The 20,925-nt window shown below is 36.8% G+C and overlaps 1 protein-coding gene across 9 annotated transcripts in view; it reads right to left on the reverse strand.

The window, feature by feature from the left end:
- Positions 1-484: 484 nt before the first annotated feature.
- The window catches only part of LOC134661832 (coiled-coil domain-containing protein AGAP005037), an 88,096-nt gene continuing 67,655 nt past the window's right edge, over positions 485-20,925 (reverse strand). For 5 of the 9 annotated variants that reach the window (XM_063518031.1, XM_063518030.1, XM_063518034.1 and 2 more), the window contains 13 exons: positions 20,382-20,520; positions 20,167-20,262; positions 19,565-19,758; positions 19,314-19,370; positions 16,244-16,333; positions 15,364-15,426; positions 14,606-14,766; positions 14,339-14,458; positions 14,108-14,217; positions 13,749-13,890; positions 13,541-13,641; positions 12,792-12,933; positions 485-1,314 (listed from right to left, as the gene is read on the reverse strand). In XM_063518031.1, the coding sequence (XP_063374101.1) occupies positions 559-1,314; positions 12,792-12,933; positions 13,541-13,641; positions 13,749-13,890; positions 14,108-14,217; positions 14,339-14,458; positions 14,606-14,766; positions 15,364-15,426; positions 16,244-16,333; positions 19,314-19,370; positions 19,565-19,758; positions 20,167-20,262; positions 20,382-20,520 (2,171 nt within the window). In that variant the 3' untranslated portion in view covers positions 485-558. Of the gene's footprint in view, positions 1,315-2,613; positions 2,991-12,791; positions 12,934-13,540; positions 13,642-13,748; positions 13,891-14,107; positions 14,218-14,338; positions 14,459-14,605; positions 14,767-15,363; positions 15,427-16,243; positions 16,334-19,313; positions 19,371-19,564; positions 19,759-20,166; positions 20,263-20,381; positions 20,521-20,925 lie in introns of those variants that run through there. The other 4 variants (XM_063518037.1, XM_063518032.1, XM_063518033.1 and 1 more) reach the window with 4 other exon arrangements.

Genomic DNA, 20,925 nt, shown 5'->3' on the forward strand with positions numbered 1-20,925 from the left:
TAAATAATATAGTAGAGCTGAACTCAGACGACTTTTCGGTCTTTGACTCCAGTCTGTTAAACAAAGGCATTATCCTTTTAAGCAGTGCAATTGGCTATCGAAAGGATCTGAGGTTAGCTGTACTATTTATAATGTCAAATCAATTAATTCTGTAATTTAATATAAAATAACAGTGCTTTATTAATTTGCCTTTAAAGTTTCATAATATTTCATAATTTTTTAAATACAAACTTAAATGTATATCTGTACCTGATGATTATATACAGGCGTGCTTACCGCCAGCGCGTTATAAACCGAGCCGGTTGTTGTTTTGTCCCTTACTATCAAGTACTATTAGTAATTTTGTATGTAAAATCGCTAATAGTAGAAGCTTGTAAGTTTTGTTATGCAATAGGCCCCTGGTTGTGTAAATGTGAACGCAAGCTCGCAGTTCACGCTGGCGGTAAGTGTGACCGTGAGGCCACACTAAATGAACGTAGGTATCTTCTTCGTATATTCCGGAAGTACTATCCCGAAGTTGATAATAAACTATACAGATATAAAACAACTGCTGCAAGGTCACAGAATGTCAGTCTCATAAACTTTATTGGTTGTGGCTATAGTGTCAGAAGCAGATGGCCTCTCTAAGTCCGATGGCGCGGGCATGTTCTGCGTCGGCTTTTGATGCTCAGCGTCACACGCCAAGTGTGTCATGCTACCGGAAATGTTTGTTGCAGTTAGATTCAAATTCATTTTAGTAAGTAGGTTCGATTCACTACCGGTTTTCTTCAAGTCAGGCTGCGCTGTTGGTGGAAGCGACGGTCCGCTACGTTGAATCATCTGTAGTCGCGCATACTGTTCTTGGAGCGCTTTTTGTTTCTTTAGTAGCTCCTGGTGCCGTTGTTCGAGGAGAGACTGCCGTAAAGCTGTCTTCTCCTCGCTAAGGTTGGAATCGGGAGGTGAGGAATCTGCATTCGGTGGTGACGAAGGAGAGGTAGGCGAAGCTAAAGGCGAGCGAGAAGTGGTGCGCGGTGGAGGAGGAGGAGGCGCCCGGCGCGCGGCAAGCGCGAGCAGCTCGGGGTGGCGCTCGGGCACGGGCGGCTTGGGCGGGTGCTGGCCGCGTGCGCGCACCGGCGGCGACGCGTCTGTGTCGCTGCCGCTGGGGTATGAGTGCAGCCGACGCAAGGGGCCCTCGCCGCCGGGCGCAGCGCCCCTGCTGCTGCGCTCCGCGGGCTTGGCGAACGTCTGCAGCTCGTCTAGTAGCGCGTCGAGGGCGTTCTCTGGCCGCAGCTCCGCTGCTCCCCGGGACGCAGTACCTCGCCCGCTGCCGGTGCCCTGCGCACCATTCCACGCACTTCTAGCTGTGTCCCGCAATCTCCAACAGACATTATAAAAGCGAGGTTGCAAATAACGTAATGTTAAAAATCTATGTATGTTTGATAGTCCGTTTCATCTGCAGGCTTTAATCCATAGACAATAGTTAAATACACGTAGGTACTAAGTACTTAATGCTTTACGCCTCCACATGGATTGAAGCCCAAAATATATCTCTACTGCAACCACACTTTTAAAATAATATTTCAAACATCGATTCCATCAAGACATTCACAATAAAGAAATATAAAAAATATTTCAGAAAAACACTTATTACTTAGCTAAATAAAATAGTTTTAATACAATCATACCCGGGTAGAACAATTAGAAATAAAACTAGCTTTTTGTTGCTCAATAATATTAGTCTACAAACAATATGGTAAGTTAAGGTAGTCATGTCATGTGATATGTCGATTAGCGACCAATATAGGGCGTAATGTCTACGCTCTTTCTGCCCACCCATTTTTTAAACTTTTGTTTAAATCATTTTTGTACGGCGAAAGTCCTCGAATCTTTTATGGAACTCGTGGGGTGACCAACAAGATTAAATATTTTTTATTTAAACAGCTTGAACAACTTACCGCTTCAAAACAGAAAGCACTCAAAGCAATACGAACTTTGCTCTTGTGGCACAAATCAATTTTACTGTAATGTAAGATGAATATCTGGAGACGTCAGAAGCTGCTGATATGCAGGTTTTTTGTGTGTCTTTTATATTTACAGCAAAACTTCGATGGAACGTCGTTTATATTTATTGTTTTTGACATGTTTCTGTACCTTATATATGAATAAATACTAGTTACATTACAGATTTCAATTTTTTACATTCTTTTTATTTGTATTTAAAAAATGTTAAGTTAGTTTGTTATACTTGAATGAATTATTCAGCAACAAAAAGACTAAAGGTTGAATAATCCAAGGGGTAGAACGTGATAATAAGAACCAAAACGTGGTGGTTAGCATCGGACAGGGCTTGTAGACAAACACGGTTTAATTCATAACTTCCAATACTTATATAATGTGACATGAAAGATATAAAATTAATATACATACGTTAAATTTTGTGATTTATAAGATGCATAAAAAGTGATATTTCAATGTAAAAGAAAATGTTGTCACTCTTAACAATTGTGATGATTTTGCCATTAGTCAAAAAAGTGTTTTAAGTACTTTTTTTCTAAATACCACTAATCTAAGGCTAAGCTCAAGACTGCTTTTACTAGTTGCTCTAAATACAATTAATATTAAGTGATGTGCATAATGTACGTGATAACTGATAAGGTTTAGAGTTAGGTACAATAAAAAAGTTTTAAGCGAATAAAAGTGTGTTAAAAATTACCTGTGCTCCTGTATCCTGTGATTGTACAATATCACTTTTTGAGATAGCATTCAACATAATAGCCAATCGGAAATAATTTATAGGATTATGTAAAAGAGATTATATCTTTCTAGTTCAATCAAAAGGGCAAAGGTTGTCAAGGAATGCAAAATAATGGTGGGATTGACAAATTACGTAGTTACAACGTAAGTTGTTAACGAAAACTTAGTATGTTACGAAAAAGACAGCGGTCGAAAAGCTTTCATTCTACTCCTGAAGAACTAGGTTGCGAGCTGCAGCCCCTGGTATCGGGAGCACGCTGCAACAAACAAACGGCGGTGCACTAAAGTCGCCAAGCGGCTAACGTCGCATGCGGTTACTCTACAAGTCAACATTCAAAACAAATTAAATTGTGTAAATGCCACGTCCACGATGTCGTTTCTCATTATAAATTAAACATTAATGAAAAAATAAATGTATATGTATAGGCAGGGTTGGGCAAAATACTGGCTTCCACGTATTTGAAATACAAATTACAAAATACATTTTTAAAAGTATTTGAAATACAAAATACAAACTACTTTGGTGACGGGTATTTGAAATACAAAATACAAATTACAGTGTTTAAAATAATGTATTTCAATTACAAAATATACCTTTATTTATTTTCTTGTTTAGCATTTAGTTTTAACGTTAACGAATATCCTTTCATATAAACTTATAGGGTCATTGCGCTAGTTTTCGTCCAGCTCTAGTTTACGTCCACTTGACGAAATTTGAATATATACCTACATTCCTGCACAAATTTGGACTGATTTCAATCCTTATGTCTAAGGCGTCTAAGCAATATATCTGTCTACATATAACAATGATATTTCGCAAAAAGGAAGCGCTGGTGGCCTAGCGGTAAGAGCGTGCGACTTGCAATCCGGAGGTCGCGAGTTCGAACCCCGGCTCGAACCAATGAGTTTTTCGGAACTATGTACGAAATATCATTTGATATTTACCAGTCGCTTTTCGGTGAAGGAAAACATCGTGAGGAAACCGGACTAATTCCAATTACGGCCCTAGTTTACCCTCTGGGTTGGAAGGTCAGATGGCAGTCGCTATCGTAAAAACTAGTGCCAACGCCAATTACTGGGATTAGTTTCCAAGCGGACCCCAGGCTCCCATGAGCCGTGGCAAAATGCCGGGACAACGCGAGGAAGATGAAGATTTCGCAAAAAGTAGTAAATTAAAAATGAAATATATATTTGATAATCCGTCAAGTCGTCGAAAACTAGTGCATGGACGGAAACTACTGCAATGACCCTATCCCCTAGATTTAAACGAAAAGTTCCACGCAGAAGTTGACCTAATATAGATCCAGTATCCAGCCAATGAAAATTGTATCTCGGCTGGATCGGAGGTTCGCGGTCGGCTCACAGCTTGTGCGAGAGATTAGACATTTTAGGATTATAGAATTTAATAAAATGTATTTATAGAAATGTATTTTGAAGCTTGAAGTATTTGAAATACAAAATACTAAATACATGTGAGTGCAGTATTTGAAATACCAAATACAAAATACTTTTGAGGTAGTATTTGAAATACAAATACAAAATACTAATTTGTATTTCAAATACGTATTTCAAATACATGTAATTGAAATACTGCCCAACCCTGTGTATAGGTAAATACTTTTCAATTATACCATTTAATTATTTTCATTGCGTAACGTATTTAAGTAACCACATACCTACTTATATATTTACAGTTATATTTCGTTACACAATGAACTCCATTAAATTTTACAAAAAGTAAGGCGGTAGTTACGCCTAAACCGTGTACATAAGTATTGAAATATATACTTACTTAAATGAGTGCAGAAAAGGTAAAGGTGGCATAATGTTGACTTAACTGGTAATTTATAAGAAATCAAAGCCGACTTAAAGATAAAATGGGCAACATACGTTTGAGAGAGTTAAAAAACACGACTTTAAAATTAGAAAAAAAAATACTTTTTTGAACAAAACAACATTGTTTCTAATCCCTTGGATGCATAACAAAACTTTTTTTTTAATACAGCTGTCAAGGCATTTGAAGGACTACATTTGATTTACGTGTACAGTCACCACACGAGATTGTAACGCCATTTAGGGTCCTAGCTAAGTTGGTTGTTCTATACTTACGATATACAATGTCCATTTTAGCTAGAACCCCAAATGGCGTAACTTTGACTTTAGCATTAAATATGCAAATAAATTTCCGATGTAGTTCCTGTCATATAAATAATTGTATGTTTAAATCGGCCTTAGAAGTCCGAATTAGTAATATAACAGGTAATAACGTATATAACAATATCGTATAATAAAACACAAGTTTAATTTTTTTACATGCATGATGTTAACGTGGAGAAAACAACTAAACTCATTTCAATTTATAAACAATGTTAAGGGTTAAGGTAACTATGTCATGGTTTACATCTGACTTTCATACACAATAGTGACGTAAAATATGCATGAGACAGAGACACACACTATGTCTGCCAAGAATAAATACCTAAATATAGCCTACTAAAAATAAATATAGGTATTTATTTACCCAATTAAGTTATAAACTCATATAGCGGATCTTCCATTAGTTATGTATTGAACACGAAAGTCAAACATAGGTACACGAAAATGTTTTTAATTCATGTTTGGCCTTTATTTTATTACTTAGTGTTTTAAGACATTGTAGGTGAAAATCTCACCCCGAGATACCGAATGGGGCCTGCAACAGAAGCAAATATTTAAACGGATGATTACTGAGTTTTATCAGTTACTCACTTATTAAAATTATTCAATTCTATCAACTATCTAGTGAAAACTCATTAGTCGTTCAATAATACCTATAGTGCGTCAAGCAAATCTTGTCAGTAGCAATGTACTGCAAATTAAAGTAGGGTAACACCATGTAACACTCAAAGAGCAGAATTGCGCTAAGAAAAGCAGCAATGTACATCGAACCAAAACGTGTTTATTTTCCGCCCTTCATACGTCAGTTCGAGTGAATTATCATAACCTCAAATTTTAGTAATGATTACCGTCAACGAGCATGATTGTACATTGTAGGCACCTTAGCTTTGCTTGAGGTCATGCATAATCTTGGTATTTAATGGTGACAGCAGAAATTTCTCTTGAAATAGAAACGATTCAGAATGTAAACAATAAGATGATGGCTGTCATTCACGATCCACATTCCACAGACACGCGATTTTGGAATTATTCGAACACAGTGTTGCTAACCCGCGATTTTTCAAATTTGCCGCCTTTTACTACTGACAAGATTTGGTTGATCCAGTATAGTTGCTAATACATTATTTAAAGATTGTGTTTATACTAAAACATACTTTTTTGACATAAAGTGTCATTCAATAGAATTTGCGAACTATGTAAACAAAAGTTACTAGTAAATTGACATTCAGTGTCAATTTTAGTATGGCAGTCTGTTTACATAGTTAGCAAGTTCTATTGAATGACATTTTACTCAAAGTAAAGTTTTTAATATGCATCACTGTAGACAAAATATGATATTAAGATATTGAATTTTATATAGCCTAAACTTTTTAAAATGTAACTGCGAATAATACTCTCACTATAATCAGTATCAGTATATCTCCCGTTACAATGTTTGCTCAGTTCCTAAGGCCTATATGAATATGTATAATTAATACTATTTCACGAAAGTGAAAAGTGCCCATGATTATCATAGCCCTATCGAAATGAGCTTCTTGATTTCTTTTCAATTGTCTGGTGGGTACTGACAGAAGCTTGGAATCGATTTTAAGTTAAACATTAGTAACTACTATGTATTCTTCTGTCAATACAGGTTAGTCGTCAAAGATGCTTTTATGAAAACGAGCACGTTGTGCTAACGGAAAAGGATTGTAAAGAATTCGTAATAAAAAAAATATCTTATCGTTTTCAAAAAAACATTGTGAATATTATATGCTAGATTAAGAGAATAGTGTGTCACAAATAAAAAGCAAAGTATTAAATCTCCATGCATAGGCACCGCTTCATGTAATACTGTCTGAACTGTAAAAAGATGCGAATCATTAAGTGAAAGTGAACTCGTATTGCTATCTTGAAGCGATTTCAGGACATAAGCGCTGTGCTATATATCTTCGAGTGCACCAACATGCCTACATAACAATAGCAAAATGGGTGTTACGTTACATAACCAAGGTAGATGAAAGATTTAAAACAATAATGTGGAATAAAAATAAAAAGATAAATATAGAAAATTAATAATAGTATGGATATAATTATTACGAAGATTTTCATTACTCGTTAATAACTATCGCTTCTCTGAAGTATCGGCTGTCTTTCCACGCGAACTGAAGAGTACCATCACAGAAAAAACCACGAAATCCTTTGTTAAAATAACTTGATCAACTTGTGTGACGTAAAATATTATTGGGGAATGATGGAGGAATTTCAAAATAGGGGTTGGTCATACTTATATTTATAAGGTGCCATTTGGTCAATTATGGAAGTGATAGTCATAAAAAGTACATTAATTTTCCCTCAAATACTTATAGTGCCCGAACTACGAATATTTTAGATGAAATACTTAAGAGGGCTTTATACTTCTCTGCTCAATACCTTTTAAAAATGTCATACTATCCTTAATAAATTTTTGTGATCTTTAGTATATCAACCATCCGATCAAATCAGTTGCAGTGAAACGTAAGTACGTACTCAATTGCTTGCATGACCAATTTTTTTTAAACATTTCAATACATATCTACCTCTTGAAAATCTGTTCCACCTGTGGAAACTTGTAATTGGCTCACAGTTTCTAAGTTATTACTCTAACTTGTTACTTAGCTGTAAATTTTCCAAATAAATAAATATTCATAAAAAAGAAAAATTAAATGGTTCAGTGGTGTTTAATTCTTCTTTTTCGGCTCGGAAAGACAACACACGACAGCGACATTTCAGTTTCCGTAGTTCCGCTTGTGCCTGTCAGCTTGAGAAAAAATCTTCTTCCCAACGTTTTCCCGGCTTATTGCCACGGCTCATGGGAGCCATGGGTCCGCTTGGCAACTAATCCCGAGTATTGGCGTAGGCACTAGTTTTTATGAATCAACTGCCACCTACTTATCCTTTCACCTCAGAGGAGAAACTAGGACTTATTGGGATTAGTCCGGTTTCCTTACGATGTTTTCTGCTTAAGAAATTAATTAATTAATTTGAGTTTTAACTATTTCAACTTTCACGGTTTTTGCACTTTAAGTAGATTAACGAAACGGGACTTTAATTTTGTTAGGATCGCATAATATTTTAATAGGTATTGGGTAAGGAAGCCAATCTTTATTGACAAAAGCGTCTGTTTTGTATTATTAGGAAACATCGTAAACGGGTTCAGGCGCGCATGCTGTGTGGGTGGCACTATAAGTATTTAATGGAACCCAGGATTGTAATATCGAATGTCTGTATTTAAACTCGGTTATAGTTAAATAAAGCAAAAAGTGTGTATGGAAGTCGTTAATTGACAAAGTTTAATCAACCCGTTTAATCATTTCAGACATGTAGAACTAACCTGCGTGGTAACAAAAAAGGGGAAAACATCTTATGAGCTATGGAAACTATTACACAATTGAGCGTATTTGTGATGTAACACGTTAGACAAATAAATGCAGCTACTTGATTTACGTGCCAGGAATGATGTTGAGAGAACTGACAATATTAGATAGGTACCTACTGCCAACAAGAAGCTAGCCTAATGTACTCTGAGCCCACATCGATAGACGATCGTCCTCTTCGTGTGCTAGTGTTATACGGTTTTCGACATGCATTGTTTACTCATAAATTCTTATGAAATCGGAATGTTGTATCACTCCTCACTTAAAATTTACTCTATAAACTGATAGTTAATTTATGATAGCTGTTTCATAACAAAGCCTTACCGTGGGTATATTAAAATAGCCATAATTCTATTGATATTTCCCAAAGGAAATGAAAATTAAGTGTTAATAACTAAATACCTACCCTTCAGACCGATAATATGCCTCGGTTAAAGGGAACGTGAAAAGCTGGTTTTGTACAACGTGTATTTTGTGCTGGATTGCTATAGTCAGCAATGTGACTACATAAACATATAACTAATAAATTCAAGATAACCGAGACCGCATTTGAAATCAGTTCAACGTACTAAAGGTTTGCCATGTCGGTCGTGGTTTAAAAATACTCGGCTATTTTTAAATATTCCACTAACTGTTGCAATAGTTTGGGAACTACGTCATCGGCATGCCACAGTACCTACTTACCCGAACACGTATTGAAGTGTAAAAGTTTCGAGATATTTGTTATGTGCTATAGCTAACACTGAATTGTTTTCATTTGTTTTAATAAATATAATAATTCATTCAACTGGTCATCTTAAAACTTTTACCATTGATCAACGCTTAAAACAAATGGGATAGCAAACTGATTCGGATGCGGCAGTGATTTAATGGCAGGTCAACTACAAGTAGGTACTTTTTTTCTTAACTATCAAATGATCGAAATTGTATTAAAATTGGCATTATTTTCCTGAAGCAAGAATTAAAGAATGCAACGTTTACAGAATGTGCATTGGTTGCAGGACAAGTGCAAAATCTTATAGGTATACAGTGTGAGTAATTCAAATGATGTGGCGAGGGAAATTTGAAACAAGAGATACAGAAACGCGATCTTAGGAGTCACAAGGACGATTTTAGAATAAAAAAAAAAATACGGCAGGGAATCTTCCTCGAATAACAGAGATTCTCAAACTTTTCTATGAAGTTGTAGGGGCAGCAAACAACTTCGATTTCGATGCAACATGAACGAAAGCCAAATCAAAGTGTAGACAGTGACGGTGTAACACCTAGTAAGTAAGTACTTATTTGGTTTACAGCGTAATAGTGAAGAATGTTACTTATTGAATGACATCCTACAAATTGCACTATCCATTTTTCTTGTGTCTAATCCTAACTGGAATGAAGTATAATGATTTCATATTTCCATTCACTAATCTCTTTGAATTGCTCACCCTGTATTGTATTCTGTCATTTCGAGCTCGTCACACTCTGTCATTGATCGAAGAGAAAATACCAAACAATATGTATTTTACACTAAACAAGTATAGGTAAATATTAAACTTCGACATACTTAACGTCAGTAGCGAATACTCATATTTGTGAACTACATGCCATGGGCGAATCCTCTGAAGCGAAGTACCTATACAATATACAACGTGCTCACGAAGAACCCGAAAAATTGTAATAGTGTATTTCTGATCTTATTTAAATCCTAAAATGTCCAATAAACTTTTCTGAAATTCGCCTAGTTTCAGAGTTATCTATCACAAAGACCCGTAGGTGATCATTCCTAGGCCAAAGAATAGGCATAACTATTCAGCGTGAGAATGTAGCCAAAACCAGCCTTATGGGCACCCTTACGTAGGGGATAAGATCTAGGGGACCTAGGATAAGTGGGTATAAGTTTTATTTATTTATTTAGTTTTTGTACTTCATTTTAATAATTGTTTATAAGTTTTGTTATTGTTCCTATCATGTTCGATCCTAAATAAACTACTCTAAAATAAATCAAAAATTAAAAAAAAGCATCTTTTTATTGTGACTTTTTGATGCGATGTTGCCACTAAGTGGCCTAGTTTAAAAAGTGTCAAGTTACACTTGACTAAAAAAAGTAGGTACCAATTCATTTTAAGTGATAGTTTTACCCATAGCATTTACATTAAAAAACAATAAAAAATATTGACCTAAGCTCATTTTTTTCTCTTCTTTTGGCCTCAGAAATGCTTTTTTTAGGTTTAATCTTTCAGGTACCTTGCGAGTACCTTTTACATATGTCCTTTTTTAAGTTATTACCCCTCGTTGCGAATTTCCTATTTTTCGCACGTATACTAATTAGTTTAAAAATATTGTATGCTTGGAAATAGAACTGCAAGATTCGAGTAAATAGTGATTCCTTATACCTTTCATACGTGTTAACCCAGGATCTTCGGATGTCGCCATACAACGAGGGTACAACGAGAACCTACGCGAAGACCAAACTTATGAGAAATATATCTGTTTTATTATGACAGAGGGTGACGTTAAGTTTTCGTTTTCAAGGAAATGTTAGGTACAATTTAGTCATGCCAATTTTATACATCACTAGTGATCTAGTGTGTTTCCATTGGTACAGTCGAGTTCAAAATATCTATACTTTTCTTCACCTTAATCCGTTGCAATAAGGTGAAAAAATTAATACATATTTATGAACTAGACTGTATCTTATGCCATGTAAAAATTTGGAAACAAATTATTATGATGGTACCTATCCAGAATACACAAGATAGCGTATACCTACAAAACAGACATTTTACACATGCGCAAGTATTATCTTTGCGACATCAATTTGGTGTCCTCGAGGTATAGTTATTAAGTTAAATTGGTATTGCAAAGTAACAAAAGCTCAGAATACCTACCGCTCTGCCGGGCTAGCACAGGACGGGCGCGACAGTATATCGCCCTCGTATATACTATCCCTCCTTCTCTAATTAATACAGTGAGAAAAACACGGGTAGTCTATCTCTCGGGCGAGATACTATCGCGACCATCCTGGGCTAGGCCTACTGACTACGCGCCTACTACAAAAAAAGCATTGCCTTTTGAGCACAGACAACAGCTGTTTTTTTTATCACAGATACATGCAAAATTCTATGAAGAATAAACTGTACTAAATTAGGGTAATCCAATTACAAGCAAAGGTTAACACAATACTATAGTAAAATACAGAAGACTGACATCCTTGAATCAAGGCTGCGTATCTCATCTTTGTTGTATTTGACGCTATTTACTAATAATTGCAATTGGACAGTGTTATGAAATAAGCGATCAAGCGACAGTTAGTTCGCTAGCGCTTAGTTCGCTATTCCATAACACTGTCCAATTTAGCTAAATGGTTTTCGGAACCCTACACTGAGCATGGCCTTACATGCTCTTGGCCGATTTTTTACGTTTTCATTGTAGTTTTGTGCCCGTGAAAATGCAAATCAAATTATTATACTTTTCAAATTTTATTACTAGCACTAGGATGAAAATTTTGATAAACACAAAGCTAAAAAAATATATAATGGTAGGTGACAACAGATGCGTGACACGCGCGAAAAAGATGGCATTACCGCCATTTGACGTTTAATTCGTTTTTAAGAATAAAATTACTTTGTTTTGTTGAAGCTTATTATGATATTGACGTAGATATAGCAGTGTATGTAACTGTACATAATTAGGCATTAAAATACGATTGTGGGTTTATGAAACGAATGAATTCAGTGCCTTTGATTATGTAGCAGTCATATAAACTTAATATACTCTCTGAAAGTGACATGAAGATATAGTTAAAGTTATTTAAAAACTCAAACGTTATAATTAACCATTCATGAATAAAATTATAAACATTACCCATATGTTTATCTTTATTTATTTGCGCAGCGTTAAAATCGTTTTACACAAAAACATGTTTGGATAATGTTAGGCGCATTTAATAAACCGTTGTTTTGCAATTGCATTTTAAATTGAAAGGTTTGGCTTTATGGTCGTCTTCACAATATTTTCATGGATCGGTGAGGGCATGCAAGAGGGGCTTATGACAGGCTGAACGTACGATCCAAAAAGCTCATGCACGTGACATAGGGAGCAAATAAAAATAAAACACTCAACATAAAATTAAGTGTTGGAAAAAAATGCAAATTTTAACTTTTGGCAAACCTGCAATTGTTAAGCGAACTTTTAATAAAGTTATAATCTGTAAATATATGAATATTCCTACAACAAAGTAGTCCGCTTAATTAGCCTGTAAACAAGATTGTAAGTATATGATTTTTGAGTAATATATATTTGATGTATTTATTATTATTTATTTATTCGTATTGATTCGGAGCACCGTGGCAAGAAATAAGTTTCCAAATAACATATTTATACCCATTGAACACTACAAATTTGTTTTTGTAACTGATTTCCTAATTCCTTTCCTTTTAAACTGATTTAATAGGGCGAAACTTGTTTTTGCCAAATAAATGCTGAAGTTTATAAACTTAGTAAATATATGATATTAGTTACCTTATTGGTGGGCTGTATAATGTGCGTGGTGGTGTCGAACTCCTCGGAGGAGGGTGCGGCGGTGAAGCTGGAGCCCTGCGAGGAGCCCGGCGACACGCGGCCGTCCGCCGCGGGCAGCCGCTGCTCCTGCACGCACGCCAGCCTGCGGACATGCATTCTACCGCTATACCTACTACCATAGAGAAAAAAATACATAGATTGCTCACTCCATACATCAGTTTTAGTATCCAAAAGACTATTAGCATCTAGCATCGAGTAGCGGAACTATCAGTACTGCTACTTGACAATAGATGTAGCACCGACCGGAAAGTCTTATGCTGTTGAGATAAGACTTTCCAGTCGGTGCTACATCTATTGTCAAGTAGCAGTACTGATAGTTCCGCTACTCGATGCTAGATGTAGACACTGAAATTAATAGTCTAACTGATGTATGGAGTGAGCACTCTTGTCTTACTATATTTCTCTATGCTACTACCCATAACCTTCACCACATCAAATAAACAATAAGTACTATCAACATCGTACAACTAGTGTTGTCCTTTATAAAGCTACAAGTTACAATTCTACGAGTCTAAAGCGGCAACACTGAATAGTACCTTGTCATTGGTCACGTGCGCATCGATAACACCATAGTCGTCGTTCTGAGAGATGAAAGTCCTACTCCATTTTATGAGTTTCACAGAACCTCATTATAAATTGCTCTTTAAACTCTATTTACTATGTATACTAAACCTGCAATACATATTTACCTTTTTAGAGTCACTAAAGTTCCAGTAAGTTTTTTACATCGACGTAAAGCTAGTTCGAGACGTTCTGGTTCCTCTTCTAGCATTTTTTCTTTGCGCACGACCTGCAATTAACGTGGTGTACCGGGTGTAATAACATAATTTAGGTAACTATATATCAAGATTTGAATATTTTATTATTCTACTCCTACTTCTGCTATTTCACTCCTACCTTTTCCATCTCCGAAGCCAATTTAACTTTCATCGTATCTTGTAGAATCGGAAACTTGAGTTTCCAGTCGGCGACGGTTTTGCTGCTCTTAGATAGCACCATGGCAATGCGTTCGATGTCGGCCATGTTGACACGGGTCTCCCTGTAACACCAACATCATTATATTATGTTTGTTATCTATTTACTATTATTTTGGCTCAGATGGATAGTTATATAACATTTTTCTTTAAATTTTTAGGACGTAATTTTGCAATAAAATAAGGGATGTACCTTAATTGTACACATGCTTGCTTTAGGCTTTATTGTAAATCACATAAACCGAGTTGGTTCTTGTGAAAATACTTGTATTATATTAGTACCTGTTAGCAGCTTGACCGCGAAGACGTTCAACAGTAGCCTCCAGTTCATACAAGTCGTTCTCCAACAGTAGCATATCTTGCCGGTAGATTTCCTCTTCACGCGTGAGTTGCTATATAATATTAAGATTTATTTGAGTACGGTTATGAGTTATATCTGCCTACCTGACATAATTAATTAGAGAAATATAATAAATGATCGAAGTAGGAAAGTATGTAAAAGCGTTGGTGTACCGATTCCGGGTCACGTTCATAGAAGCTCGCGGCGAGGGCGCCTATTTTCACGATGGTGTCGGCCATCAGCTGCCTCATCTGTATGGCGTGCGACAGTGTCGAACGTCGTAAATTTCGAGTCTGCAAACCATATAAGAAGGCATACTGTTGACACTATACATGACAACTTATTTGGAATTCGCATATGCAATATACAACAACAAAGAAATTATTGTATTACATATACTTTAAATAAATATAGTAAAATAACTTGATTTTTTAAGAGACCTCAATCCGCAAATCACGGCTCTGCTTCTGCAAGACGCGCATGTCGTTGAAAAAGTCTGGCGTGACGTTGATGGTGTATATCTTCTGCGACACCAGCGCGAGCTGCTGGCCGACCAGGCCGGCGGGCTTGGGCGGCGGCGCCGGCTTGAGACGGTCGCGCTCTGCAATATTTTCTTAGTTAAATATATCAACCTTAATACTGACTAATATAATTGAAAGCCTGTTCGAGTAGGTACTGGTGTAAGTAAAGCTAAGAGTTATAATTCTACATCAGGAAATTCAGCTATATATATCGTTAGTTCATTAGACAAATACATATCTTTAAGTTTTGATGTCTAAGTATGCTTATATCATTTATATATAGTAGGTACCTTTACTACTTATGAGTTTATCGCGGCAGTATTTGCCAGCGACTGCGTAAACTCACTCGCAATTCACATTGCTCTCATAAATGTACAGTCAACTGCAGCTCACTGTTGCTGAGTATTGCTGACTGTACATATCAGTAGAAGGGAGATGCACTGCGGGGTGCTAAACTTATACCTACTGTATGTATGGAGTGAGTTTACAAATTTGTTAGGTATCGAGTACGGGCGCGATAAAATCATGCTGGTACTGAACCTACGTTTTTCTACTTTCTTATCTTTGGCAACTGTAGTCTGATTTTATATAATATTAACTAGTACACTTTTAGTATGTCGTGAATCTAGAAACCTACATGGAAGGCCTCTTAAGTAAAATTAATTTTATAAAATTACCTTGTGACGAGGTCCTTGGCAATGTCGACGACTTGATTGCCGGTTTTGTTGGCTTTGTATCAGCTTGTTATGGCAAAGAAGTAAGCGGAAAGAAATCAAATACAAGAATTATGAACATGGTTATGATCTTATCTATGAGTGACTAGAGAGATAGATTAACAGCAAGGCGATCGGACCTAAAATAACTCAACAATGTGGACAACGTTCCTTAACGTGAATACAAATACATATTCACAAATGATAGGATACTTAACGTAGGTATTCAAATAAAAAACTTCATGGCAGCGAAAATATGACTACTGAAATAAATGTACAATGACAATGACAAAGTTGTTTATCGAATTGTTATCAGTCGGACTTTAAATACGTAATGAATGTACAATGAAACTTGTTTTTTGTTGTTTTTTTTAAACACTTTGTACATAATTTGGACAACAGTTGATGGCTTATTCATGAAAAGGGCTGACTGGGCATTAAAACTAGTATATTAAAATTGAAGTAATTATTTAGTTATTAAGTGTATTAGTTACTACTACAATACAAGAAATGGATGTTGGTGGAAATGTTAGAGGTACCAGTTCACCAAGCTTCGAGTCGCAGCGGCGGTACGAGCCGCGACCGCGAGCATGAGCGTGCGCGTGCGCGTGCGCCACAATCACTACTCTCAACTGAACTGTTCTATAGCTACCTACTAAGATAATATGCTCATTACTTTCGGGAGGATTTAAGGCGATACAGAATTCTATGGGGTATAGGGAAGTTCGAACATCATTATGATTTACAATCAGTATCATTCTTTAAAGCTACAGACAACCCGAATCTATGAATATATAATTATATAACTTGGGTAATACGTTAATATTACGATTTGTATGCATACCTGAATGTTGGGGCGAATGTTGAATGGGTGAGTTCATATCTGGCGGGTCATCGCTAAAGGATACCGATTTCTCAAATGACACTGATTTTTCTGAAATCACAAATGAGGAAGTACTCAGTAGGTATACTCAGTCAGCACACAGGTGAGACGAGAACAAATGTACGGTCGCGCTCATCGACAAGCTCTCTAGTGTGGAGCCAACTCCACCAATAGCAATAAACTACGGAGACATCGCTTTATTTTTGCAACAAATATTTATGGAATGTTAAAATGTTGATCAATTAACGTTCGAGTTTATTTTTTGCGTGTGGACTAACTAATGCAAACGTGTTAGTATAGGTATGTTGCTCAAACTACTAAATAAAACTATACCGGATGAAATATGCCAAGGAATGTCATCGAGAATTGAGGTTTATTTAGATCATAAAGCACATTCATCACATAATAAAATATGAAATGTATTTTATCAGTTATACGACGGCCTGTTAAACTTTACTGGGAACTACAACAAGTTTCTAATAGACAAAAAGCTACTGACCCTGATGATGTCCACTTTAATAATCGTAAAAAGTTGATTATGTAAGTACCTAAAGTTAGACCAAGATAAGTCTGCAACGATTTTAATAGCACACGTAGTGCAAGTGTTATTTATACATCATTATAATAAGTTTATAATAACACTTGCACTGCGGGTGCTAACAAAATCGTTGCAGACTTATCTTGGTCTAACTCTAACTAGCTTAGTATCGCTTGGCTTGTTTAACACAAATAGCCTTGTCATGTTTTATTTATTAAGGTACCTGTTTGTAATTATGCTCATTACCTTCGGCGAACCTTCGGGGTACGTATTGTCACATTTGTGTCCCCGTATTATTTTTTATTAATAACAAACCGACATAATACCTATAGTAAATTAGCACACCAAATTTTGGGGACGTGAACACATTCATTGTAGGTAGGTACCTAACCCTAAGAAACTCCTACCTATTACTTATGCGATGTTTTATGCAAGACTCCTCTTTTAATTTCACCCGGTAGCAGCTATATAGTTAGTGCCTTCAGATTCTTCAGAATGTTGTTTATTGACAAGAATGAGATAAAAAATGCATTGCATGTGATACATTAAAAAAATACATTTACAAATAAAATAATTAGACGATTAAAAGGGGGCCCCATAAAAAGTAACAGTGCCATTCGCCGTGACATATTAACCTGCCTAAACAATCTTGGTTTCATACTACATTTTTACCCAAAAAAGCTAAAGCTAAAATAGGAGGATCATGGATCTTAGATACCTAAATATGTATATATGTTCGTCCCTGTGTTCTCTCACCAAAACGGCTGAACCGACTTTTAATATGTCGTGAGATTGCTCTTCGTTGCACGAGTGTCACCGCCGTCACAGGATATATTAAAAATGAATTACGAGTTTTCGGGGAAAATAAATTAAGTTACTTAGTCGTCTGTTGGCGTCACTTATTGTGAGCCGTTTCGTAATTGAATTGTCTCTGTTTCAAAATTAAGTAAATATAGTTACGGCGGGTGTTGTAGGTAAGATAATACATACAAGGGTATCAAGGTGTCTAAGTAAGTATACACTTGTTGTAACCTAATACAAGCAGCATCCGAGATAAATACAGCGACTGGTACACCAGCTAATAAAGCTCTCTACAGTCTTTTAAGACTGCACTTACGTATATTGGAACTTTATTAAGTAGGAATGGTTGTATGTTACAAACTTGGGTGGGGAGACTCGAAGTTTACGAAATTACTTAGCGTTTTATTAAATTAGTGCCGTAAAGGCATGCAAAAGGCATCATGGCCCGTTAGAGTTACATAATTTTTAGAAGGCGTAAAAAAAGTTACGGTTCGGTCAAACTGACGCGGATCCGCGTCAGTGTGACGGAAGCCTTAGGATCCGTAATGAAAAGTGTTTATGGATCTACTATTATAGATAGCATTTAGTTTTCTTCAGTGATAATAACACAATGACATATGTAAATATTCACTTACGTACTTATAGTGTGCACTTGAACTTTATTAGTATCACTTATGTTACAGTCTTGACAGACAACATAAAGGTCGATTCTTATTTATGATTTACCAGAACTTTTCATGAAACGATTGTACTTATTAGGCGATAATGAAGCGAGTATATTTGAATTGAGTGCAAGTGAAAATTATTGCGAGGGATGATGAATTACAAACCTAATACGAATTGTTTATCAAAAGTAAGCTGAAAATAAGAAAACCACACGACTGAGCAAGCAAGCGTTCGGCGTGATAATGAATGATAAATGCGAAATGCATTGCTAATGTTATTGCTATTGTATTCTCATTCAAGTAGCTGCCAAATATTTCCCGAGGTGAATGAGGTTACCGAGAAAGTATCCCTTCCCGGGCCACTGAGCTGCTGCACGCGGAATTGATCACGACAATTCGTCTCATTAATTTTCTTGCCAGGAAATGCGTGGGTGCACAATTTTGCGGTTATGTTTATTCTCGGCAGATAAGTAGGAATGGTTGGATTACTAACCCAGGTGGGGAGACTCGAACAGTTATCACGTCATCAGTCATCATATAATGGATAGTGCAACACATCCTTGTTGCTGTCAAGTTTGCACAGCGAAATTGACATCGACAAATATTTAGTTTGAGAGTTCAAAAACACATTATTACTTTCCTCTCACTTCGTGGCCACCTGACTTTCGACAACGGCTACTTACACACGTAAAGCTGTAATAAATACATACGCTGTTCTGATATGCTGTAAGAGTGACTGTATGAAGTTTCCCCGGGTACGAATGGTGCCAATTTACCCCTAAATGCTGTAGATAAGATGCAGCCTTCAAAATAAAAAATAAACTGAATTTCAATTAGGAACAAAACAAAATTTATTTACCTATACCTACATTTATTTATTAAATTTAGACAATTTTGCCTAGGAAAATTTGTCGGATTTTTTAAAGTTTCTTTAACTCTGTAAAAAGCTATTGGGAATTGAGACAAAGCATTAGCAATACATTAGCATTTAAAGTTTGTTAATTGGGGCCGCGGAGGTTACACTTACGAAATTTGTCCCTCCCTAATTTTGGAGGTCGGTCGTTGCCGGGAAATCGTGCGGCATCTGAGTGCAGGAAAACGCAAGGCACATTAACCAACGAAGCCCTGAACGGCAACAGCATTGTTGATCGCTTAACTGAGTTAAACACACGGGATGTTTAATTGTTATGCAAATATCTCGGAGATTTTATAAAACTTAGATACAAATAATACATTACAGACTAAGCATGTCGTCAGTTGGCCACGGGGGCTGTTTACCTTGAGCGTTGGACCGGGGCTGGTAGGACTGGAACTGTTGGCGCGGCGCGGCGGCGGGCGCGGCGGGCGCGACCGGAGCGGGCGCGGCGCCTGGCACCTGGAGTGCTTTCTGAACGAGGCCAGTCAAATTAGCTAGCTGCCTCTCCATTTTCTCAACTCGAAGGCGTTGTATATCTTCCACTTGGGGATTAAGCCTGGAAAGCCACGGTACACGCATAATCATCTTCTAACAATAAAGTTTTGTAATAACTAGCTACTCGTATTATTTCTGACATCATAATTCGCTGGAGCTTTTGAACATCGCCTTGCTTTATTTAATAACTTAGCAACTTTAATGTATCAATTGTTAGGTAAGTATTGTGGCCACAATATCGCATAGCACTTTTTGCGAACTATGTTCTGAATAATTAAGAATGTATGCAGGTAATGGAAGAATGGATTTAAGAATGGGTGCATTCATAGATAAAGAAAAATAAGCTTGACGACGATAACGATTTGTATTCAGATCACAGTTCGAAATGTTGAAGGTATGTTTAGATTGTATAATATGGTTATTGGACTTAAGTATTAGGAAGGTCGGTATTGTAGAGGTAGTTAGTTACCTGGCGTCGTAAGGCGGACGCGGCATGGGCCGCGGCGCGCCGCCGACGGCGTTCACGCCATACATCTGGTACGCGTCATCGATCACCACGCCCTCGCTACACAAGTGCGACCAAGTTTAAGTAAACACAACTTGAATACAACTTGACAACATACTGTTAATGGAAAGACCTAAAAATTTCTAGTGGCTTTCGAGAAATCCGATGTAGGTGTATACCTGGTTTCTTCATCGATGACCGGAGTAATGTTGGTGCGGCCGGCCGCTGGGCCCAGAAACTGCGTGTAGTAAGGATCCTCATAGGGCGCCCGCGCCGAGCCCCGTTCTGGCGACGACATGTACCCCTCGCTGCCGTGTCCTGTCGTCACAACTTCTTTGCTATAGACTCCATTAAACATTCAGCATTCCGTACTTGTGATTATTTGGGCAGATACCAGCAGTTTGACACTGACATATTCGATAACGTCTGTGTAGCTTTCTTTCTATCCATCTCGCTCGTACTGGCGAGATGTAGGTATAGAAAGTAAGTTACGCAGATGTTAGCGAATATATCAGTTTGACACTGATAAGGCAGTCGTGTTATGGCTACAGTAGTTTATATACATACCTAACTTACACATGTTGCAGGAAATAAGAATATTTTTGAATTCACCAACGATAACCACTATTATTTTTTATATAATATTTATTGTATGACATATTTAATTATAAACAAGAATGAGAATATTTCAGCAGCTAAAGCTACTTATGGCACATCCAGCTA

This window comes from Cydia amplana, chromosome Z (assembly GCF_948474715.1).
Source record: "Cydia amplana chromosome Z, ilCydAmpl1.1, whole genome shotgun sequence".
NCBI classification, from domain to species: Eukaryota; Metazoa; Arthropoda; class Insecta; order Lepidoptera; family Tortricidae; genus Cydia; species Cydia amplana.